A 25,536-nucleotide genomic window follows, 5' to 3' on the forward strand; every position below is an offset into this window, starting at 1 on the left:
GGAGGGCAAAGCCAAATTGGCTTCAAAGAAACTGGGCGTCATTAATAGAGCACGGCAAAACTTCAAGCCGGCCCACATTCTAGCGCTGTACAAAGCGCAGGTCCGGCCACACATGGAGTATTGCTGTCATCTCTGGTCTGGCGCACCCCAGTATCAGCTCGATCCATTTGACCGCGTGCAACGCAGAGCAGCGCGAATTGTCGGGGACCCAGTACTCTGTGAACGGCTGGATCACTTGGCGTTGCGTAGAGACGTCGCTTCATTGTGTGTCTTCTACCGCATTTATCACGGGAAGTGTTCCGAAGAGCTGTTTTACCTAATTCCTGCCGCCGAATTCCACCTTCGCACGACACGCCACAAGCTAGGATATCATCCTCACCATCTGGATGTGTGGCGGTCCTCCACAGTGCGGTTTACAAGGAGCTTTCTTCCACGTACTACAAAGCTGTGGAATGAACTTCCTTGTGCGGTGTTTCCGGGACGATACGACATGGGTACCTTCAAAAAAAGCGCGCGTACACCTTCCTTAAAGGCAACGCTCCTGTGATTCCTCTGGTGTTGCAAGATAGTATGGGCGGCGGTGATCACTTAACAACAGGTGACCCGTACGCTCGTTAGTCCTCCTATTCCATAAAAATAAAAAAAAAACAGACTAAGACCTGCATCATTCTGGCGTTACAAGGTGTGCACAGCGACTCATTTGTAGATGCAGCGTTGGAGGAATTGTTGAAAGTTGTAAGACTGAAATGTGGATACACTCTAGCATTAAGGTCCGTATTCTAGAGCACGTTCCTGAATACGTAATCAAATTGTTTCTTTTATGCTTAGTTAAAGTAAAAACGGAGAACAAAACATTTGGGCGGTTTTCGCGTGGATTTCCATCGGCGAAGCTAGTCCGCATGCGTTTACTCCGAACGCTCCTGGCCACATGCAAGACAATAATCTAGCTGCAACCAATCCGCGTGCAGCACGCGTGTATAAAATAATAGGTTGCGGATGGTCCGCACGCAGATGAATTCCGCGGACAGGAAAACCGCCCTCTGTTCGTGAATTGACACGCACGCAATTCGGACCTCAGGTAACGTGGTGAACAACAGTCTAACATGTGCACATATATATAATATACTAGTCGTTCCCGCCCGTTTCGCTGGGCGAATTTAAAAGGAAATTAATTAAATTTTATTCATCTTATTACAAATACAATAAAAAAATAAGTAGCCATAAACCATCTAGGATAAATTTCGCATTGAATGGTGGTAGTTGATAATCAATCAGAAACAAACACGGAAACGATCACTCTGTTTTTATTATCATATACATCAGCAGCTTTGTATCGCCTCTACATCCTGGTTGATGTTGACTCGCGACTGACGAGACAATTTTTTTTAATAAAAATAAGTATTAAAAAAAAACATAAATTTCTAAATTTGCATTAGGTTTAAACTATTATGACTTCATCGATGTTAAATTCGTATTGCGTTCCTTCGGGTTTCTCTTGTTAATTTCGGGATTAAATGTACTTTTTATCCTTATCTGTATGTACTCCTCGACAGATGGTGACGACAACAAGTACCTAAGCAATATTTCAAGATGGTCAGTTGAATTGCTTAGGCGTGAATGCGTACCAAACAAATATTCGCATTTATAACATCAGCATAAATATTAATTAGGTTATTCGCATAAATTCGCAATTATTTCGTATATTTAAAAAAAATCCAGTGATTATAATTATCATAAGTACCTGGACGACCGAGTCTTGCTCGAATTTTACATAACTTGAACAAAAAAAGACTAATTTCGATTCGAACTGGGGTTCTGCTTTCCGGATCACCCAAATTTCCCATCTGAGCTATTACTCGTATAGTCTTTTATATAGTGGCGAAATTTACCTTTGTATTCTAATGTTATTGTAGCAGATTCTCTTTAAAACACGGATAAAACTACATTTTTAAAATTTAAACCTAGCTAAATCGATTTCTCGCCCCCGAAACTACCTGTATACTAAATTTAATTAAAATCAATGGAGCCGTTTCCGAAATTCAGATTATATAAACAAGAATTGCTCGTTTAAAGATATACAGATTATGTCGACTGTTGGCCTACTGTAAACAAAATAAAATTCCAGTAAAATAAACCATAATTATTACTTCAAATTCACCTACCTATTAAAAAACCAACAAGTAATACGTTCATTAATTAAGGCGAAGGGTAAGCAGAAAACACGCAAACAAGGTGTTTTCAGACAATTTTTTTTGTGAAAATATAGCATTTGGAGCTATGAACACTACTTAATCCTGTTACAAATATCCTTAAGTCTTATTTGTAGGTTGCTTATGCTTGCTGTGGGTTATAGTTAACACTCCAGAGCCTTTTTGAACTACCACTTTTCTTTGCAGTTAAACAAGTTTTTTGGCATGGCATGACGCATTTGTTTAGTACCTACTACTATCAGTAAAGTTATTCTTATAACATTGCACTTTTTTGTGTAGGTACATTTATTCAGATTCATTACTGAATAACGAGGATTGTAAGCATATAAACTGTTTGCACCTGTTAAAATGTTAAGTTTTCCACGCAAGAATTTTGAAAATATTAGCTTGTTACATAGATGGCGGTCCGGCAGCCGCGAACTCATATCGATCAAGGTCGCTGGCATTTAGTGTCGCCTTAAGCCATATTGTGTTAAGGTGGAAAGTGTTTCGAGACGAACTTAACCCAATATCACGTAAGGGTGAGGAGGTCTCTGCAAACATCACGTTATATTTTTCCGGAAACAAACATGATGAAATTGTGAGAGCACTGGGTTAAGTAAATTAAAATAAAACAGGAAAAGATATAGAGTAGATACAGTAGAGTAGTCACAGAAGTGAAAGTTATTTGATAATATATCTCCAACACTGTAATTATCAAATGAAATGAAATGAAATGAAATGAAACGAAATGAAACGAAATGAAACGAAATGAAACGAAATGAAACGAAATGAAACGAAATGAAGTGAAATGAAGTGAAATGAAGTGAAATGAAGTGAAATGAAGTGGAATGAAGTGAAATGAAGTGAAATGAAGTGAAATGAAGTGAAGTGAAGTGAAATGAAATAATATAAAATAAAATAAAATAAAATAAAATAAAATAGAATAGAATAGAATAGAATAGAATAGAATAGAATAGAATAGAATAGAATAGAATAGAATAGAATAGAATAGAATAGAATAGAATAGAATAGAATAGAATAGAATAGAATAGAATAGAATAGAATAGAATAGAATAGAATAGAATAGAATAGAATAGAATAGAATAGAATAGAATAGAATAGAATAGAATAGAATAGAATAGAATAGAATAGAATAGAATAGAATAGAATAGAATAGAATAGAATAGAATAGAATAGAATAGAATAGAATAGAATAGAATAGAATAGAATAGAATAGAATAGAATAGAATAGAATAGAATAGAATAGAATAGAATAGAATAGAATAGAATAGAATAGAATAGAATAGAATAGAATAGAATAGAATAGAATAGAATAGAATAGAATAGAATAGAATAGAATAGAATAGAATAGAATAGAATAGAATAGAATAGAATAGAATAGAATAGAATAGAATAGAATAGAATAGAATAGAATAGAATAGAATAGAATAGAATAGAATAGAATAGAATAGAATAGAATAGAATAGAATAGAATAGAATAGAATAGAATAGAATAGAATAGAATAGAATAGAATAGAATAGAATAGAATAGAATAGAATAGAATAGAATAGAATAGAATAGAATAGAATAGAATAGAATAGAATAGAATAGAATAGAATAGAATAAAATAAAATAAAATAAAATAAAATAAAGAAAATAAAATAAAATAAAATAAAATAAAATAAAATAAAATAAAATAAAATAAAATAAAATAAAATAAAATAAAATAAAATAAAATAAAATAAAATAAAATAAAATAAAATAAAATAAAATAAAATAAAATAAAATAAAATAAAATAAAATAAAATAAAATAAAATAAAATAAAATAAAATAAAATAAAATAAAATAAAATAAAATAAAATAAAATAAAATAAAATAAAATAAAATAAAATAAAATAAAATAAAATAAAATAAAATAAAATAAAATAAAATAAAATAAAATAAAATAAAATAAAATAAAATAAAATAAAATAAAATAAAATAAAATAAAATAAAATAAAATAAAATAAAATAAAATAAAATAAAATAAAATAAAATAAAATAAAATAAAATAAAATAAAATAAAATAAAATAAAATAAAATAAAATAAAATAAAATAAAATAAAATAAAATAAAATAAAATAAAATAAAATAAAAGATACACTTGGAGAAGTATTGAAATGAAGAAAATATACACCAATGATGATTAATATGATTATGATAAAAAATTATCTGGTGATGTTTGTAAATAACCCCAAAAGTTATGTAGTACAGTAGTAGATAGTAATTTACACACTGTCAATAAATAAAGGATTATTCTCAAATATTTGTTTCTTAGAGTATTATCTTTATTATTATTATCTTTCAAATCCAAGGCAATCGAGAACAGATTATGTTATGTTTACTTAAAATACGCATTATAAAAGTCCTCACGGAGACCTCAAGTTATCAAGGAGGTAAATCTCACTATATATAACCAATATCGCCTCACGTAATAAATTAGGTGGTAATATTGATTGTCCCCTTTCCCAAGGATTCGTAATATACAATAAAATATTGATTATTTGCTCGTAAAAATGGTTTTAATATATAAATTTACCAGTTGGAGGCTCCTTTGCACATAAATGTCGGCTAGATTATGAGTACCACAACGGCGCCTATTTCTGCAGTGAAGCAGTAATGTGTAAGCAGTACTGTGTTTCGGTCTGAAGGGCGCCGTGGCTAGTGAAATTACTGGGCAAATAACAACATCTTACGTCCCAAGGTGACGCGCGCAATTGTAGTGCTGCTCAGAATTTTTGAGTTTTTCAAGAATCCTGAGCGGACTGCATTGTAATGGGGAGCGCGTATCGAACGTCCTGCTCGTCTCGTCCCTTATTTTCATGAATCTTAAAAAAAAAATTAAGAAAATAATTTGTACCTTCAACGACAACACGGCGACTCAATTGTACTTCGTTAACCTTCCCCGGTAGTCCTAAAACAACGCTCCAGGTTCCTTGCACCGCTCTCGTGATACGTGGCAATGTCACTTTGCAGTCTCCCGATACTAAAGAACTCTCTTCAAATGGTTTGGCAACTAAACAGTACAGATTATGGATATTTGACAAATTCACTTGCACATTAGTCTTGCCATCCTGTAGCCAAATTGGCGTGCTATAATTTGTCGGCGGTTCCTCTGTGAATAAAAACAAAATATATAAAACTCGAGACAAGAAAAACATACATACACGTAATCTTAAAGTTTTTCTTATGCTAATTAATAATGATCATTACCTATTTATTTATATTAATAAAGCAGTTGAAATTTCACTCTAAAAAACTGTGCAAAGCGAAATAAACAAAGTTACTTATAGTTTAATATTGCTATATTTCTTATGATTAATATTTTTTATTATAATTTGACTTTAGTTACGTCAGTTAGTGCTGGGACTGCTGCTTCGCCTGCCAAAGACAGCAAGCGTTGCAAATATGTAGGTCTCAGTGAGTAGTACATCTTTGTGCCGTTTGGTGTCGAGACACTTGGCCCGTGGGGCCCAGAGGCTCGGAGAATGTACATAGTGCTATCTTCGCGCCTCAATAAGGCTACTGGAAACCCAAGCGCTGGCAGCTATTTCGGTCAACGGATAGCTATCCAACGCGGAAATGCTGCCGGTATTCTTAGTACACTTCCACGTAACGATATTTTAATTTTATTTAGACATATTCTTGTAAATATATTTATAAGATTTGTTTTGTTTGAATAAATTTATTTGACTTTGAAATCCGGATTTTCGATTATACGGAATAACCCTGGGTTTTATTTAATTTGGATAATCGGGATTCTACTGTACTTACATTTTGTTTCTGTGTATATTTATATATGTATAGGTAGGTACTACTATATAAATCTGTAGCCTCTGTCACTAATTAATTTTTATGCGAAATTATATCATAAATAGAAATAGGTTTTATGACTGTTGGACACCAATTTATTATTATTTATTTATACTTTTAATCATTTACAGAAAGAATCTTAAAATTAATTAATGCTACGATTTTTGTGTAATTTGTCTGCCTGTCTGTGAATATGTCCTTCTATAACTCAATTTCAATTTGATAAAGATGACATCTGGTGTGTAGTTACATCATGTGACTGACTAATAGCCACAAATTAGGATATCATTCCCATGGATGTGTGGCGGTCGTCCACAGTGTGGTTTTCAAGGAGCTAAATAGAGCGTTTCCACGTACTAAAAAGCTGTGAAATGAGCTTCCTTGTGCGGTGTTTCCGGGACGATACGACATGGGTACCTTCAAAAAAAGCGCGTACACCTTCCTTAAAGGCCGGCAACGCTTCTGTGATTCCTCTGGTGTTGTAAGAGAATGTGGGCGGCGGTGATGACTTAACACCGGGTAGCCCGTACGCTCGATTGTCCTCCTTTTCCATAAAAAAAAATGTATAAATGATAACTATATTACGCACCGCCTTGTCCACATTTAATTCGCAATCGCTCGTTCCGGATATCTTGAAAATTTTTAGATAAAATGTCCTACTGTATGTCATTTCCTGCTCAGGGTGTATGTAAACTTACATGTTTGGCTGTGTAGTTCTGGAATGAAAGCATAACAAACAAACTTTTGTTCTTATATTTGTGTTTTACTCTGGCAAATTTTGCTCTCACTGATCGCGCTCCAGTCCACCCAACTTAACGACGTCTAACTTCACCCGAACGAGCGTAACATAGCCGAGTGTGACAGCTCAGTTTCATTCAATAGGTACTCATTAAATAAGTGCTCACCGCGTCTAAAGAAGTTTGCATGTCAAAATACTGAATTATTTTACCTATAACATATAACTCGGTCCATCCTGTAATAGATTCGCTAGCGTTTGAAGCGGTAAGTCGCCATCTACCTTCGTCACCTTTCATCACAGTTTTCAATCTAACTCCACATCCATCACTCCAAGATTCATACCTGCACACATTTAGGTGAATAAACATACTTTTTTCATATCAAAAGGAGGCTATCAGGAAAAGGGCTCATCTGGTGGATAGTAAAAAAAAGGAGGTAGATATTTTAAATTTACCAGTTCTTCGCACAAAAGGCTTCTTTGGACAAATTGTGATGCCGCTCAAAATTTTGGGTTTCCCCTGAACAACCCTGAGTAGCTGTATTGGCCATGGCATAACACTTGCTATCAGGTGATCTTACTCGTCTAGTCATTTTTGCGATGGGAATATGCTCTTTTATGGTCTCGTAGTTGGGAGTCCGGAGTCGGGCAGCCGGCAATTCACAAAGTGGCTGAGAAAACAGTAACTCAAGTACTCCATGTAGGAATTAGCACTTTATATATTTTTAGGCGCTGATTTGAACTGAAGTACCTACTTTCTTGCCTTACTGAGCACACCCAGCTTGGCCTTCTCTTCCAAGTGACCATGGAACTGAACGTCGCTCGATATATGGACAGTAAGTATACCAAAACAGTTTGTGACAATTATAGGAATGTTATCCTCTTCCAAACCTTAGCTACCTGGCCTTTGACATATGGTTTTCGATACCCTTTGCCGTCTCAAGAAAGAACTTTAGATTACAACGAATAAACGGACAAAAGTCCACGACGAATGTGCAAGGGAGTGGTTCGAGCGTCCTGCTCCATTTTTTCTCGAGTCATTAATTGTCCCCGGTATTGTCCCCATTTATCCCTGGCTCAGCCTATCTCTGCCTCAGGCTGACGATGAAATAAAACACAGCTGCTAATCCGTTATTTCCGGTTAGTTTTAAGTGGGACAGTGGTATCTACATCCCAGGGTGTGCCGGCCTAATTAGATTGTGTCCCAAAGGCCAAATCATGGCACTACCACAAAATACTAGTTGTGTCCGCGTTATCGCCAGCATAATACTTAGTTAAATAGCAATTCAGTTTAACGACCAAAATCGCATATTTGCGTTAATAGTACCCATGTATTGCAATGTCCTAGAATAGGTACTGAAAACATAAAAAATGTAATGTAGCATAAAAATTTACAGTAGAACATACTATCTAATATTAACGTACCTGTCGCTAGGTGGGGTAGAGATATCGAATTTAGCTCCTACGGGAGTTGTTAAGACACATGAGTTTTGATTGTCTAAATCAATTATTAACTTCATGAGCGCTTCGTGATTTTCTGTGACATGCAAATCGTGTGGCCATCCTAACCCTCTATGTGCGATTAGAGGATTGTCAAAATTAAGCTCGAAAGCAGGTACAGTGGACTGAAGCACCCCTTCAAAAAAAATTTAACAATTATAAGCAGTGTTGTATCCTGCTCAATTGTAACTGGTGTTAATTTTATGAAAATTAATTTTACGCCAAAACAAATTTAGAATGATGATGACTTCGTAATAATTAAATTCATTCTAATTCATACACTGTGTCAAAAAAACTGTGTAGGTACGATAATTGATACGGATATGAAGTTGAATGCGGAGACACCACTAAAATAAAAAATCAAAGCCCATTAGATTAAATGGTACAGTAAAAAGAACATTTCATATTAAATGGTTTCAAAAAATTTAAGAACACCTGAGCTAATTATTTTACCAGTAAACTAAGGTCATCGGCCTGAACTCGATCCAATGGCGTGTAGCTGATCAGCTGAGATGCGGGACGTTAATAATACAACATTTTCGTTGTTTGTCACTCGTCCGCCCTTGTGTATTTTGCTGGTAACATGAATGAAATGGGTGTCTGGGCAGGGAAAAATGATCCATGATGTCCAAGCTTAAATAATTGGGTATGTACTCTTTTATTTTCAGTTTTTTTAATGTGATTATTTCCTTTAAATCGATTTTTATATGTAATGTATCAAGTAGGGATACCATTATACGCCTTAAGATATAGTACAGGGTTTTTTTAACACCCTGTTTAAGTACAAAATATTTTTAATAAAATAAGATTTATATGTGAGGACTTTTACATCCAATTCCAAAAAGATTGAAATATTACTTAAATTCAAGTTCTACGCCGTAGATTAAGGATTGATCTCCGCTGCGCTCCAACTAGATACCGCAGGCGTAGTCGCAAAGTGCGGCAACTAATACTACGCCCAAGTGGGCGTACTCGAGCCAGTCTCGAACAATGTGTGACGTTGATGTGCCACATGTTCTGTTAAACTTTGCTAAAAATTGAAACTAAAATGCCGGGTTGCGTAGTAAAACTTAGAACTACAATAAATAAGAAAGCAACACTGGGATCACATACCATCAGTAAATATTTTGTATTTTATTAATTTCAATGTAAAATAGCACATTTCTAATTCGATCAGGGAAACTCCGAGCATAGCACTCTCCATTGCCCTTTGAGCGACAATGAGCTTCCTCATAAGGCTCAAAGTTACCGACTACGTCTGCGTTCCGTATGTCATCACTGGAAGCACTGGTTAAAAACTTTCGTCTCCAGATCCTGCAGTATTTTTGACGAGATGATTTTAAGGAGCTTCTCGAAGGCTGCCCACCCAAGATAGATTCGATGAGTGGCCTCTCTACCAAAATTGGACCTACCCAACTGGATTATATGTCCAAGGTAGACGAACTCGTCAACAATTTCGAGAGTACAGTTCCTAACTGTTACAGGAGTAGGTGCGACATGGGCATTACACATGATCTTATGACATCGCGTTGTCTGACTCCCGCTGCAGTCGGATAGGCTTCGAGAACTGATCCTGGAGACTGACTGGCATGGTGGCGTTTCCATACAAACACTTCAACGCTTCGATAATCAATTAGGCACCTCTAAAGAGACAGAAGCACCGCCCAGATTTCGATCGAATCAAAAGCTTTCTTATAGTCCACGAACGCCAAGCATCGTGGCTTGTTATACTCCTCGGTCTTCTGTGTAAAATACCGCATCGTATATATGTGCTATATGGTACTAAAGACTTTTCGGAATCCGGCTTGTTCGGGAGGCTGGAAGTCGTCAAGCCTGCGCACGAGGCGATTCGTGATAACCCAAGAAAACGCTTATATATATGGCTCAAAAGTGATATGGGTCTAAGTTCTTCAAAAGCATTTTATCGCCCTTTTTGAATAACAGCACCACTTTACTTCTTTGCCATGCTGGCGACGTTTTGCCCTCGAAGATACCGGAAAGACGGCTGTAATACCATCATCACCCGGCGCCTTATATTTTCCTCACATTTAATTATAGCACACTCAATTATTTTTTAAACCAACAATCTAATAAAGAATATAACACTCACCGCATATTACAATACAGTAAGTCCATAATTCAAACATATTTAAACACAAATGATTTATAATCAATTAAGATATGAATAGGCAACTATAGATATCAGCGACTATTCTGTACTAACAAATTGCAATAATTTTAATTAGTTGCACCTAATAATAAAAATGTATATAACTTATCTTATCGCAAATGCTATCAGACAATAATGATAATAATGTTAAAATTGAAGAGATTTTAGAAAAAAAAACGAACGTACAGTGACCTGCACGCTCATTTTTTACTCCCAGGTTTTAATGTAATTGGACTCACAAAAGCGTTGCCGTCATTTATGGACGGTCGTAGACCTTAATTTGAAGGTACCCATGTCGTATTATTCTGGAAACACCGCGCAAGAAATACATTAGAGAATGTTCCTTTTAAAAACCGCACTGCGGAAGGAACACTAGATAGTGTTCCACCTTCTAAGTAGATACTTAGAAGGTGGAATTCGGCGGCAGGAATCTGTTCAAACAAGTCAGCCCACATTCAGCGCGGATGCCGGACCTGCAGATATCACATATGGATTATTGCTCACAACTCTGGTCTGGTGCACCCCAGTATCAGCTCGAACCACCACGAGGACAGCGTGCGACGCAGAGCTTTAAGAATTGTCTCCGATCCAGCGCTCAATGAACCGTTAGATCACTTCGTGCTGCGTAGAGACCTCGCTCCATTGTGTGTTTTCTACTGTATTTACAACGAGGGTGTTTCTAAGAGTGCCTAGAAGATCGGTTTTTTTAGGAACCGTATGTGCTAGGGTGTCATTTCCCGTGAGCAGTACAGGCAGGGGAGCAAACAATTTTGTGAAGTTAGAAAAAGCAGCTTTCGACAGCGCCTTGAACTTTACTGTATAAATTATAATGTTTATGTACGTGCAGGAGATTGCTATAAATATATTTACATGGTCATAATATGAATATCTTTGAATTTTTCCCTTAGAGATTCTCGTGGGCTCATTTGGTATATGGCACGTACAGCTCTTTTTTGAAGTATGAAGATATTATTTACTTCCGCTGCACTACCCCATAGTATAATTCCATACGACATAACGCTATGAAAATAACTAAAATAGACAATTCTTGTTATATCTATTTCAATTAGTTCCCAAAATCAATCAATCAAAATTGTGTAAGTGAGGCCCCCACAAGTTTGGAATCTAATGTTATACCTAAAAATACTGCATCATCATTAATTTTCAATTCTGTGTCACTAATATTTACTTTTGTATGTACTAACCTTACATTAGGCAACGTAAATTTCAAACATTTTGTTTTAATTTTATTCAATACTAGTTGACCCGACAGACGTTGTTCTGTATATAATAAATAAAATAATGGTTTTATATGAATTTGTTAATAATATATCATAACATCAAAAATTACTTCGTAAAATATGCACCCTGCTGTCGTAATGAAATTGTTTCACAGCAGAACTGTCAAACCGTGCGTCAATAAATTCTCTCATAGAAATTATGAATGGACACATCAAAGGAAAAACAAATTTGTTGTTTTTATTTAATTTAGCAGCATTTTCCTATTTATTCACCTTTTAAACCTTCTCTGGACTTCCACAAATAATTCAAGACCTAAATTTGCCAAATCGGTCCAGCCGTTCTCGAGTTTTAGCGAGACTAACGAACAGCAATTCATTTTTATATATATATAGACTAGCTGACCCGGCGAATATTGTTCCGCCTTAGAGGCAATAAAAGAGCAGATTTTGGATTTAATTAATTTCAATATTTTAATAGGATAAGGAAATAAAAAATATAAATATATAAAAAATATAAATATATAAAATAAGGATATAAGGAAATAAAAAAATCAAGGTCGTTAATGATTCTTTATTGGCTGTGTATTTTGGTGCTTGGGTTGCACTCTTCAGTGAAGCACCTTGTGATAGACGACATTTACCGTTTTATTATCATGCGCAAAAGCAAATAACGCAGATCGTCTACCATCCCGTTAACATGCCACTTATAATTAATTGAACATGGGAAATGGATTCTAGATTCAGACCACAAACTTTCAAGGATTGGGCTTAAGATTTGAATGGTCAGGGCGAATGCGAGACGGATCGGAAAGGAAAGATTTGCGGCTAATTCGACATTCAAAATGTTCATGAAGTAGTTGCTGCAGATCTTGAACAATTGCTATTATCATTGCTGCATTGATCTCTTGACATCGATCAAGTTATTCCTCCATGTTGCCCATGAACTATAATTGTAAAAATTTATGCTGTGCATCTTCGAGAGGTTGCAACGATCCAATCCGATGGTGAATCTGTTAAATGTTAAATTATATCTACAATATCTAAAACAAAGTCCGTATTACTGTTTATAAACACTTTTTTTAGAATTAGCATACATAATACACAGGAATAAGTATAGTTAGTATGTTATTCTTCTACTGTATTGTGTGTAAGTATATAAATTAATAAATACCTTGAATGTCCTCGTTCTTAGATAATGTGTGCCCCAAATGGGGTCATTTAGAAACAAACATTGTATTTTTAAGTGTTTGTTAGAAAATATCGTGTTTCTGTAGTTTCCCACTCAAATAATAATAAGTATCGAATGCTCCTCGATTCAAATCAGTACTTCATAAATTTCTTCTTGTGCGTCGAAAATTATCTAGTTGTTGATCTCTGAGGTTTTACTGGACGATTTCGTATTGCCAGCAGATCCGTTTTACAGGCTGCCTCGCATTGCTCTAGTGATTCATAGCACGAAGTCGATCCATACTAACGCGGTTCTTTTCACCTGCAATTTCTTGTTCTTCTTCAGTCCTTTCATTCGCAATGTTTCGAATCAATCGAAGTTGCATTACGTCTTTGTCGGGAATAATTTGATCGTCTTGGTCGTGACATTGTAAATGATAATATCGGCACAATATGCTTATAGAAACTCGAAACAAACACACCAACCAGTCAACTTGAATAACATGACGTGCAGTGTCAATTGTATTTTATTACTCATTTAGCGTGAAACTAACAAAAAACTTCATTGAATTCTTTCTATTCTCGAGATGTCATCAAAATGTCAATCTGGTGATGAAAATATATTTATTTATAATAAAATTTTTCGTGTTTTTTTTGATATTTTATTACTTATTATCCCATTCCAGACTAAGATAAATCAAAAAAATCTAACAACCCTTCTTGAGTTATAAACGGTGTAACTAACACGACTTTGTTTTATATATATAGATAAATTATTCATATTGAACCAGTTTGATACTCCTAACAAAGCATTATTTACTTCTTCACACTGATCTTGCTGACGTTTAATTTTAAATAACAAGGATGTATCATCAGCAAATAAGACTAGATGATACTTGTTATTTATTAAAAATGGCAGATCGTTAATATATACCAGAAACAGGAAAGGTCCCAGTATTGAGCCTTGAGGTACGCCCATTGAGACCAAGGAAGCAGAGGATTGCTTTCCATTTACATTAACGAATTGGATTCTTCCTTGTAAATATGATTTTAATAGTTTCAGCGAGACTCCTTGTACTCCGTAATGATATAACTTATTAATAAGAGTCTCATGATGAACACAATCAAACGCTTTTGTCAAGTCACAAAAAACACCCAAAGCATCAAAACAATCTTCCCAAGCATCAAATATATTCTTTATTATGCTGTAATATGCTGGCCCGAAGGTTTGCGCGTTGCAGTGAACAAGTAAAAATAACTCTGTTTAAGGCTTATTGCCAATCATTTTACACGTGCAGCCTTTGGACCGGCTATACGCAGAGGGCATACAACGCGCTGCGAGTGCAATATAATGACGCGTTTAGGGTAGTGATGGGGCTGCCTAGGTTTTGTAGTGCATCCGGCATGTTTGCGGAGGCGCGCGTTGATGTTTTTTACGCGATCATTAGAAAAAGATGCGCATCATTAATGAACAGGCTCCAGGCTAGCCCCAACACTATCCTAAGCGCGTTGGCATGCAGGTGGGACTCCCCACTGTTGAGGCATTGGATAGGTTTGCATGCGCCTCTAGCTAGGTGCAACTTATTGTGAAAATAACTAATCTTACTAACATAATTTTTAAGAAAAATTGTAACTAACATACAATTACTAACACTACCACTAACATTACTAACTTAGTCTAAGAATAATTGTTACTAACTTAATAACTAATACTTATGGATGTATAGTGTCCGAAATAAATGATGATTATTATTATTATTTATTAATTCGACACCAGCATCAATTGTTGATGAACCTCGAGTAAAACCAAATTGATTTCGATGCATTAAGTTGTTTACATAAAAATGTGTTGGCAACTGTAGTAAAATATTTTTTTCCAAAATTTTGCTTATGTAGTAGTAAGTAGGTAAGAGTGATATAGGTCTATAATTATTAGGATCAGTTACATTGCCAGATTTAAAAATATTTTCTATATTTAAGTAAATTAGGAAAAACACCCTCATCAATACAGCTGTTATAGATTAAGGCCAAGTCAGGAGCAATAATTTCAATTAATGTTTTAACAATGTGAACTGAGACACCCCATAGACTTATGGATCTTTTGACTTTAAGGCTTTGCCCTGTGCTGCCCCGGGGCGTAAAAAGAATAGGGTAGTCCCAGGTCCAAGGGTGTCGTAAGAGGCGACTACGGGCTTTTTGAAAGTGGGACAGTCACGCTGCTGTCTTATGACGTCAGCACAATCGCGCCAGACTCGTCCGGGCTACTTACCACACTCGCACAGAATACCGGCGTGAAGTAGCGGCCTAGTGCCGCTATGTTTCGCATAGGTTAGTGTCGAGGACCGGAGGCCATTCTCCCCCATCCTTCCCCCCCCCCCCCCCCCAACAAAATATGAGAGCGGTCCTAAAAAAGAAATTACCCCAGGAGGGTACCGGCTCTTTTAGAGCCGGAGAATCCCTCCCCGAGCATTCGCGCTCGGGGTGCCCCTCGTATTCTGGGGAGGGCACAGTACCGCGTATGTCACAGGACAAACAGGGCAGCAACACCACGGCACCCCGCTCCACGCTTAATGTGGACTTTTGTAACATCCGGGGAATTCACTCCAACTTAAACGCCGTCCACCACCACCTTAAGACGGCGCAGCCGGCCTTGTGTTTCCTTACGGAGACGCATATATCTCGACCTTGCGATACGTCATATTTAACGTACCCCGTGTACAAAATTGAGCATAATTTCATGCCTCATGCCGGGTTATGTGTGTACGTTAGGGAGGATATCTGCTGTCGCCGTCTCGGCAATTTTGAGGGTAGGGGCCGACCGGACCGCGTCCGCATCTATGCGTGTGTCTACAGGTCCCATAGTGGTAACGCAGAAACGGATCACCTCATGGGCTGCGTTCAAGCGGCATTTGATGACGTGCTTGCTCAGATCCCCTCCGCTGAAATCGTAGTCTTGGGTGATTTCAACGGGCACAATGCCGAATGGCTTGGATCACGTACCACAGACTACGCAGGGCGATCTGTGCATAATTTTGCATTGGCGTATGGTCTGTCCCAATTGGTTGAGTCGCCGACGCGGCTCCCGGATGTGGATAGCCACATGCCGTCCTTATTAGATCTTCTGCTGACTACACATCCCGATGGTTGTCAGGTCTCTGTCGACGCCCCTCTCGGAACGTCCGACCATTGCCTGGAGTGTAGTGCCTATCCGACGCCAACGTCGCAGACCACCAGCGACCCGCCGCGTTTGGCACTACAAATCAGCAGATTGGGATAGGATGCGTTCCTTTTTTGCATGCTACCCTTGGGGCAGGGTTTGTTTCCCTTCGGATGATCCTAGTGCCTGCGCCGTTGCAGTAGCCGATGTGATACTGCAGGGCATGGATATTTTTATACCAAGCTCTATAGTACCGATCGGTGGCAGATCACAGCCCTGGTTCGATGCGTCAGTTAAAGCAGCATCTGACTGCAAAAAACAGGCGTATCGAACTTGGGTTGCGGCGCTGGGCTCAAAGGATCCGAACTGCAAAGTTCTGAAGAGGAAATATAACCGTGCCTCCAGATTCTTTAAGCGGCAAATCGCCCGTGCAAAAACGAAGCACGTCGTCAAAATTGGCGAGCAGCTTTCCAGTTACCCGACCGGAACACGCAAGTTCTGGTCGTTGTCGAAAGCTGCTCTTGGTAACTTCAACCAGCCGTCCATGCCGCCGTTGCACATGAGGAATGACACCCTGGCCCATACGGCAAAAGAGAAAGCCGATCTCCTGTGCACTCTTTTTGCCTCCAACTCGACTCTTGACGACAACGGAAAAACACCGCCGACCATCCCGCGGTGTCAGAGCTCCATGCCTGAAGTACAGTTCCGACAGCAAACTGTTAGGCGAGCTCTGTTTTCGTTGGACGTCAGGAAGTCGAACGGGCCGGATGGCATTTCTCCAATCATGCTTAGAATGTGTGCCCCTGAGTTGACGCCGGTGCTAACGCGTTTATTCCGGCACTCTTATTCAAAAGGCGTAGTCCCTGATTCATGGAAGTCAGCCCTTGTCCATCCGATCCCAAAAAAAGGAGACAGTTCGGATCCGGCAAACTACAGGCCTATTGCTATTACCTCCCTACTCTCCAAAATCATGGAGAGCATAATTAACCGCCAGCTCTTGGTTTACCTTGAGGATCACCAGTTGATCAACGACCGGCAGTACGGCTTTCACCATGGTCGGTCGACTGGCGATCTTCTGGTATACCTAACACATAGATGGGCGGCGGCTATTGAAAGCAAGGGGGAAGGCCTGGCAGTTGGTCTGGATATAGCGAAGGCCTTTGATCGTGTTTGGCACAAGGCGCTCCTCGCAAAACTTCCATCATTTGGGCTTCCCGAGAGCTTATGCAAGTGGACCTCCAGCTTCCTCACTGGGCGCAGCATACAGGTCGTTATCGACGGTTATTGCTCGTATCTCAAGCCCGTGAACGCTGGAGTGCCCCAAGGCTGTGTGCTATCTCCCACGCTGTTTCTTCTGCATATCAATGATATGTTGGACACCGCCAACATGCATTGCTATGCAGACGACAGCACTGGTGATGCCGTATACACGGGCCATGCAGGTCTCTCTCGGGAAAACGTCGACCAGTGCCGGGAGAAACTTGTGTCTTCTATCGAGTCCTCTCTCGAGAAGGTCGCGGAATGGGGTAAGTTGAACCTTGTCCAATTTAACCCCCAGAAGACTCAAGTTTGCGCGTTTACCACTGAAAATACCCCATTTGCCGTATCACCGCTCTTGGAGAACACTTCCCTTAAAGCCTCGCCTAGTATCGGAATACTGGGTCTCGAAATCTCGAGCAATTGCCAATTCCGTGGCCATCTGGAGGGCAAAGCCAAACTGGCTACAAAGAAACTGGGCGTCATAAATAGAGCACGGCAATACTTCAAGCCGGCCCACATTCTAGCGCTCTACAAAGCGCAGGTCCAGCCTCACATGGAGTATTGCTGTCATCTCTGGTCTGGCGCACCCCAGTATCAGCTCGATCCATTTGACCGCGTGCAACGCAGAGCAGCTCAAATTGTCGAGGACCCAGTACTCTGTGAACGGCTGGATCACTTGGCGTTGCGTAGAGACGTCGCTTCATTGTGTGTCTTCTACCGCATTTATCACGGGGAGTGTTCCGAAGAGCTGTTCAACCTGATTCCTGCCGCCGAATTTCACCTTCGCACGACACGCCACAAGTTAGGATATCATCCCTACCATCTGGATGTGTGGCGGTCCTCCACAGTGCGGTTTTCAAGAAGCTTTCTCCCTCGTACTACAAAGCTGTGGAATGAGCTTCCTTGTGCGGTGTTTCCGGGACGATACGACATGGGTACCTTCAAGAAAAGCGCGTACACCTTCCTTAAAGGCCGGCAACGCTCTTGTGATTCCTCTGGTGTTGCAGGAGAGTGTGGGCGGCGGTGATCACTTAACACCAGGTGACCCGTACGCTCGTTTGTCCTAAAAAAAAAAAGTAAGTTAAATACTTTAATAATATAAGAGGGAGTTAAATGAAAAAAAATAAAATTAATTTTACATTCTGGTACACTTTTCTTCATTATGGCAACAGCGGAGGTCGACGAGGAATTCAATTCCTTTGTTGTGGAGAGTGGAATATCGGTAAAAAATAATTCAAAAGCGTTGGCTACTTCAGTGTCTTCGTTTAAAAGTTTGCTTTTTATTTGTAATTTGTGCTAATTATTTACTCAACTTGCCCGTCCTGTTTCATTATCAATAACTTCCCATATAGTTTTTATTCTATTTGTGCTATTTAGGATTTTCGAACATAGAAATTTAGATTTAGCTAAGAGACAGTCTTTTCTAAGCTGCTTTGAGTTTGTTTAACATATTCCTTAAATGTATCGCTTCTGTTGAATTGTTTCTATCTGAATCTAAGTAACTTGAAGATTACTCGCACGGGCGATTTGCCGTTTAAAAAATTTGGAGGATAATTGTTATCCCTCTTCAAAATTTTACACGATCCTTTGTGCCCAGGTTGAATACACCTAATTCTAGCAATTCTTTGATCTGCAACTGATCAGTAGTTACTGTAGAGCTCGGCTTGAAAATATCCATAGGTACCCTGCTCCCACATCTGCCACTACAATGGCACAAGCACTGAATCATCCAAAGGGAAACAAACCCCACCCTATAGCCGCCTATCCCAATCTGCTAAGCTGTCGTGCAAAACGCGGCAGTACGCTGGTGTTTTGCGACGTTAGGTTAGTATTGAATGCTTAGGGTAGAAATAAAGGAGAGGGCCCCAGAAATGTTGATACGTCCAGATTTGTTACAGAGTAAGCTGTTTAAGCAATACCCGTGAATACTTATAATAATAAAAAGTTCTGATGGCTATTTGAAGTCGTTTTCATGAGTTTCAGTTCATCGAAAACATTTTGGTAGGTATGTTATAGCCCATTTTATAATATTTAAATAGTTCCATCAAATGCTCGTAGATTCCATCATCCGATGAAATTTTATAATACTTAGTACCAGTGGCCCAGTTGGTAAGAGATTGTAGGTAAGTACATCCAATGCCTTTTTTTACCTGGTGTTAAGTGATCACTTCCGCCCACATTCTCTTGCAACATCAGAGGAATCACAGGAGCACTGCCGGCCTTTAACGAAGGTGTACGTGCTATTTTTGAAGGTACCCATTTCGTATTTTCTTTTTTATTGTATTCGTACCGGAAACACCGCACAAGGAAGCTTATTCCACAGCTTCGTAGTACGTGGAAGGAAGCTTCTTGGAAACCGCACTGTGGAGGACCGCCACATATCTAAATGGTGGGGATGATATCCTAATTTGTGGCGTATCGTGCGAATGTGGAATTCGGCGGCAGGAATCAGGTGAAACAGCTCTTCGGAACACTCCCCGTGATCGTCGAACGTCTCTACGCAACGCCAAGTGATCCAGCCGTTCACAGAGCACGGGGTCCCCGACAAAACCGGTAAATAGATATTTATACCTTTATTTATAGAAGGTAGATACCTTTATTTAAAAAAATAAAATGATGAGTGTTAGACGTCGTGACTAGCAACGGTGAGCTATGCGACGACAACGCCTTTATTTTGCCTTTCAACTTAAAGAAGCTAAATCGTATCGTCGAAAAACTCGACGTTGTCGTCTCAAGGCGTAATTCTCGTATAATTTCGTAGTTGTCTTCATTCATCCATGGAGATAGTGCCTACCTCCTTTAATGCTATTTTACTGCATCAAATATCAAGTTCGCATGGTTATATTTTAGTTGAAGATGTAGATAATCGCAGCTTATTTATGAATGGTGCGTGAAAAGTGTAGAATTTAGGGAACATGTAATAATTTGTGATCTCTTACGAAGGGAAGATAGTTGTTCGTTTGACGTTCAACATTCAAGTGCCCCAGTTCTTAAATACTTCTTCTACTTCTTCTTGATAAATCTCTTGATTCAGGCTCCTCAAACCACATTCTAGTGCTATTCAATTCTCTCCTGGTCTAGTCTCCCAACTATACTTCATACACATTTGTGAAATACATCAATAATCAAGTCCTCCATTGACGGTCCAATTTTGTCAATTTCATGTATATCATTCATTATTTTAAACTTTTCATATTGAGAGTTGATATACAAAAAAAAAATCTGAAAGCAAACTTTACTGGAATTACAAAATAATAAGTATTATTAGATTATCACTCATGTCCGTTTATTGGATAAAATTTATCACCTTATTGCTTTAACCGCTGGTTCAGAATGCTGTTTCTGCTGAGAAGAACCAGCAAGAAACTCAGCAGTTTTTATGCTTTATACAAAGATTATTCTTACAATATTTTAATTATTCACAATTACACTACATTTAAATAGTCATGGCATATCTACAGTGATATGAGCTTCCATTATTTCTGAGCTGCTGCAAGTGCCCTGATCGCGTATTCAGAGTAGAAATACAAAATCATCAGGTCTTGGCATTGCTGCGTTTTGAGCTTAAAATATAAGAAAAGGGGCCTCTTTAGCAGGTAAAACCTTTCAAGTAGAATGTAGAAAGCCATGTAGTGCAAGATGCCACTGGTCGGATCTACAGGTACATATTTTTTTGATAAAAACTAATTTAAAATGAATGTTTAAGGGAGTTTACCTGTAATTTATTTTAGTATAATTAATTCTCTGATGCAAATTGCACCTGTGTGTTTTTTTAATAAATTGTGCGTCATTTTAAAGGAAATTATGTAAAGAATTGAAAAAAAATATGATTGCCAGCTCTGAGTCAGCCTCTACATAAAGGTAGCCACGTTTTTGGCATGGCAACCTCTGCTTGCAGTCATTTTTATAGCCATCCTAGCCTAATTTTTTATAGGTAACTTATCACTAATACATTGCATACTCAATAAATGTTCATTTAAAATTAGTTTCATCAAAAAAACACATACTTGCAAAATCGAGCCGTGGGATCTTAAGCTAATATCACTCTGACTGCTTCCCGAATTTCACATCACTTGCAGTCAGTAGTAATGTAACTTATGAAATCCGGTTTGGACCTGTGCTATTCTGAATATCTGTTTGGTGAATTGGTGTATGAGAATTTACCTGTATAAATTGTTGAATACTTGGAATTCAGTAATAAGTTATAAACACCATACAATACAAGACACATAACACCATATAAAAACAAAATATTAGTTAGACACTATAACCGTGGTCACAATTTGGTTCCAATAGGTAGGAAAAGACAGAGAACAAGATTTTTTTGATATCAGTCATTGTTACTTTTGGTTGAACCGCAATCTCTATGCGTATCTGCTGTCATGGTGCTAACAACATTGCTAACATATTGGCAGATTATCAAAAGCTCACATTCATTCATTTTAATCATCAGCCGAAAGACGTCCACTGCTGGACAAAGGCCTCAGATTTAAAATCCAAAGATTTCCATGACAATCTCTCCAGTGCTGCCCTCATCCAATGTATTCGGGCGATATTGACCAGACCGTCGGTCCATCTTATGGGTGGCCTACAAACACTGCGTCTTCTGGTACATGGTCGCCATTCAAGCTCAAAGCCGACATAGTTTAATATATTTCATAACTATTGCAGATGTTAGATTATTCTCTTCATACAGACAAAAAAATAAAATTTATACCTATAGGTTTATAAAACCTGACTTATTGATAAAAATTAAATTAATACTAAAGCTGTACACTGAATGCTACTCATGTTGTTGTTATTTGCACAATAATTTATAAATACAAAATGGAATGCAACTGTATCATAAAAATATTTGTACAATGTGAATAAATAAATATCACAATTATATAAATCATAACTTATATTTAACTTAGGAACTTATGCACCAGGTTGAACGTTCACAACAAGTTTTTCAGTGATTTTATGCTTCACAGGTAAAATGGGCACCACATCATCGGCTTCCTTCATCTGAGATGTTGGCATCTAGAAGAAAAATATTATTTAAGTTAAAGAATACGGAAATGAAGTTCCTATTTTAAGTGTTTATCCTCCTGCTCTTATTTTTATGGAAATAGATGATAAGCAGGAGTAAGGGTCAACTTATGGTAAGTGATCACTACCCACAAAACTCTCCAGCACCATCAGAGGAATTACAAGTTTTGACAGATTTACATGTAAACTCTTAGATGTCGAGATAGACTGTAACAGCTGTGAAATCGTCGAAAATAATTGAGGTTGACTGTTCATCTCTATTTAGATATTAGAGCAATGCACACACACTAACACAAAGTGACATTCAAATCGCGGGTGTAAGATGTAGCTTGTCTTGCACACTAGAGTAATAAACCTAGCCTGTTTTCATTGGTTGTTTGTCCTGTACCATAAAAAATAAACTGAAGTAGGTGGTAATATAGTAAGCTGTATCTAAGCCCTTTTATTATATAGTGACAATAGCATCTGCCTGCAACTTTAATAGAATCAGTTCTTATCCACACACAAAGAATGGCATGTGTAAGCCTGATAAAGTATTTCTTCCTGTTCGTGTATATTATAGTATAGTCCGTCTCCTCCGTGATAAGTGTCGATAGTATAGATATTGTTGCTGCCGACACATAGTTCCACTACCGGTCTCTTGGCCTCACTTGTTTCATACAGTTATAGTTTGTATAAAGGTTTTAGTTTTGTTTTAATTGATCGCCTTGCGGCATCCTCACTCTTGGCCGATTATAGTGGCCTGTCCGTTTCACCATCATTTGTCATATGTGCACACAAATTAATATAACACTACCTTACATTTCGTAGTAGTTAAGGTGTGAAATTGTGACTAGCTAACAAACTCACTGCTCTAAGTGATTTAAAGAATTCTGTATGGATTGTAGCAAAGAAAGATAGCATTTTAACCAACTTACATTTAAATCCTCAGCTTTCGCTTCTTTTGCCGTAAATTCTCTAAGTACATAGTTAGTATTCACCAAATGAAACATTCTGGTTTCATGACACCGTACAAGAACATCATCAACCCGTAGGAAGTATCTCAACAATACAAACCAGAATTTTGGCATCACTCTCTGAAATTTAAAACAATATTTACTAACAATTAACCTTTTTATGTATTTTCTTATTATTTATTTTACTAGCTGACCTGACAGACATTGTTCTGTATATAATAAATGAAATACTGTTTTTTATGAATTTCTCAATAACATTTCCTAACATCAAGAATTATTTAGTAATATATTATGCTCCCATTTGTTATAATGAAATTGTTGAACACAGCAGAACTGTCAAACTGTGTGACAATAAAATCTCTCATAGAAAATATGTCCATACAAAACAAATATTAGAAATAAAAATAATTATGGGTCCCAAATCGAAATTTTTAATTTCTGTTTGTTCTCTCAAGTTGGACCAAACGGCACTCCATGAAGTAATCCCCATTAAAATCTATTCATTAGATTAGTTCACTGGGAACAAACATCAGGACACTGGATTTATTAAGATAACAGTAGAATGAAAAGTATGCCAAATATTAAAAAAAAAAAACTTTTTAGTTAACCTTGTAGATAAAAAAATTTGTGTTTGAAAAGCAAGTTATATAACATTACTTTCAAACAAGAACATAAATTTCCATTCTTGCCTACTCATCGAACAGATAAAAAAAATTATTGTGAAATGATTATGTCACATTCAATGACAGAAAGTTTATATCCAAAATTAGCTCTTCCTCTTTCCTTCCTTCTTCATCAACAAATCAAAAAAAACCCTTATATACTCACAATTTTAACAGACAATTTAGATATTCCATGATCATGTAACTCATCTTCAAACAATGTGAGATCATGGTAGAAAAGAATTTGATCTTTCTGTTTCAGGAGTTCAAAGTTAATTGTTTCATCTGTTGCTTCTATTGATACAAAATTAGATAGTGTTCCTTTGTAGTTTGTTGAGAATGTCCAGTCAAATGGCTTTTTTTGCTTTGTTGCATCTGGTCTTAAATAAAAAGTTACATGGTTGATCAATACACCAAATTATTATATATTCCCAATACAAGTGTCCTAAGATAACTTACTGGGAAGTCTCAACCATTAAAATGTATATGCAATCTTTGAAATAAACAAAATTTATTTATTATTGTTATCATTTTATCACAACTCAAGACAAAAGGATATCTGGTGTGGGATATCTAGCCAATTTTTGCTGACTAAATCCTACCCCAATAACAGGCTACAAATCATAAAAAGAAATATAATAATCTCTTAAGACAAGTACAGTCGAAATAACAGCCACATGAGACATGCAATGCAAGACTTGTGATAACAGTTGTATTAGCTGTTTCATTTCGACTGATTACCTACCTAACTTATGTATATAAACAGCCTAACATTGTAATATAATAACAAAAAATATTTCTAAAACAATTAAGTACCTTGATTCTTGCCAAGCTTCAGCACAAGCCACTTCAATTGCCCTCACTCCAGTTGCCACAAATTTCAAGGCATCAAGAGCATTGAATTCAATTTTTGCACCACAACTATGAGTCAGTGTAAGAACATTCTTTGGAAACACCATATCCGGAAAATGAGGTATACTTAACTCTCTGCTATATCTGGAAAAGTAAGTAAAAGTTGAGTCAGTTATAAATTAATAAGATAACTAAATCGTGTGTTTATTTAAGTAATATGTTATAAGTTACTTACATACAGAACTGACAGTACTGATCATCATCTCTTTCACATACAAGTTTTGTGGAACACACGCTAGGCAAAATACAGCTAATGTCAAACGACACCAGCCAAGGTCCAAACTCAATTGACTTCGAATTCGTGGTATAACGTCCTGAATCAATCCGGGTATCCTATAATTGAATAGTTCGCATTTTTAAAGTTTTGTTTATGTAAGTATACATAGCCGTATATTTAAAAAAAACAAATCACGAACCTCGTCAATTAATAAGCTAGACATTGTTCCCAGGTATAAAACAAACAAAATAATGTACCATTTAATTTATTATATTAAGTAACGTTTGCAGTAACGAAGAAAAACTAAAAATCAATGCCGAATGCCATTTGATCACAATTATTTTGATCGCAATCACAAATGACAATTCATAATAAAATATTTGTCATTTATGATTCTATTTTTTTTAATTGTGGCAGATGTGGCTTTAGTGGAAAGGTCGCCACAACTGAGCCAATGTCAGGTAAAAACTTCATATCA

The 25,536-nt window shown here is 37.2% G+C and overlaps 2 protein-coding genes across 2 annotated transcripts in view; both read right to left on the reverse strand.

Annotated features, from left to right (window-relative positions):
• LOC126970627 (uncharacterized) overlaps positions 1-10,444 on the reverse strand; it is a 26,174-nt gene extending 15,730 nt beyond the window's left edge. Inside the window, exons 1-4 of the mRNA XM_050816694.1 lie at positions 10,393-10,444; positions 8,208-8,418; positions 6,996-7,126; positions 5,094-5,348 (exon numbers count right to left, since the gene is read on the reverse strand). Coding sequence (XP_050672651.1) covers positions 5,094-5,348; positions 6,996-7,126; positions 8,208-8,418; positions 10,393-10,429 — 634 coding nt within the window. The 5' untranslated portion in view covers positions 10,430-10,444. The remainder of the gene's footprint in view (positions 1-5,093; positions 5,349-6,995; positions 7,127-8,207; positions 8,419-10,392) is intronic.
• An 11,718-nt stretch (positions 10,445-22,162) lies between these two features.
• On the reverse strand, positions 22,163-25,479 carry LOC126970664 (TIP41-like protein). The gene is made up of 6 exons (XM_050816751.1): positions 25,258-25,479; positions 25,017-25,174; positions 24,746-24,925; positions 24,096-24,309; positions 23,229-23,387; positions 22,163-22,302 (listed from the first exon to the last, which is right to left on the reverse strand). Exons 1-6 carry the CDS (start codon positions 25,279-25,281, stop codon positions 22,198-22,200), a joined length of 840 nt encoding a protein of 279 aa, XP_050672708.1. The 5' UTR covers positions 25,282-25,479; the 3' UTR covers positions 22,163-22,197.
• Between the last annotated feature and the right edge of the window lie 57 nt (positions 25,480-25,536).

The sequence above is a fragment of the Leptidea sinapis genome, chromosome 21 (assembly GCF_905404315.1).
Source record: "Leptidea sinapis chromosome 21, ilLepSina1.1, whole genome shotgun sequence".
In the NCBI taxonomy this organism is placed as follows: Eukaryota; Metazoa; Arthropoda; class Insecta; order Lepidoptera; family Pieridae; genus Leptidea; species Leptidea sinapis.

Bases quoted from the DNA above. Each gene is read 5' to 3' on its own strand.
- LOC126970664 (XM_050816751.1), bottom strand. From the start codon at position 25,281: ATGTCTAGCTTATTAATTGACGAG. The intron at 24,926-25,016 runs GTAAGTAACTTA...TTACTTTTCCAG, and splicing joins CAGTACTGTCAGTTCTGTAT to ATATAGCAGAGAGTTAAGTA. The intron at 22,303-23,228 runs GTAAGTTGGTTA...TTTTTCTTCTAG, and splicing joins CGAAAGCTGAGGATTTAAAT to ATGCCAACATCTCAGATGAA.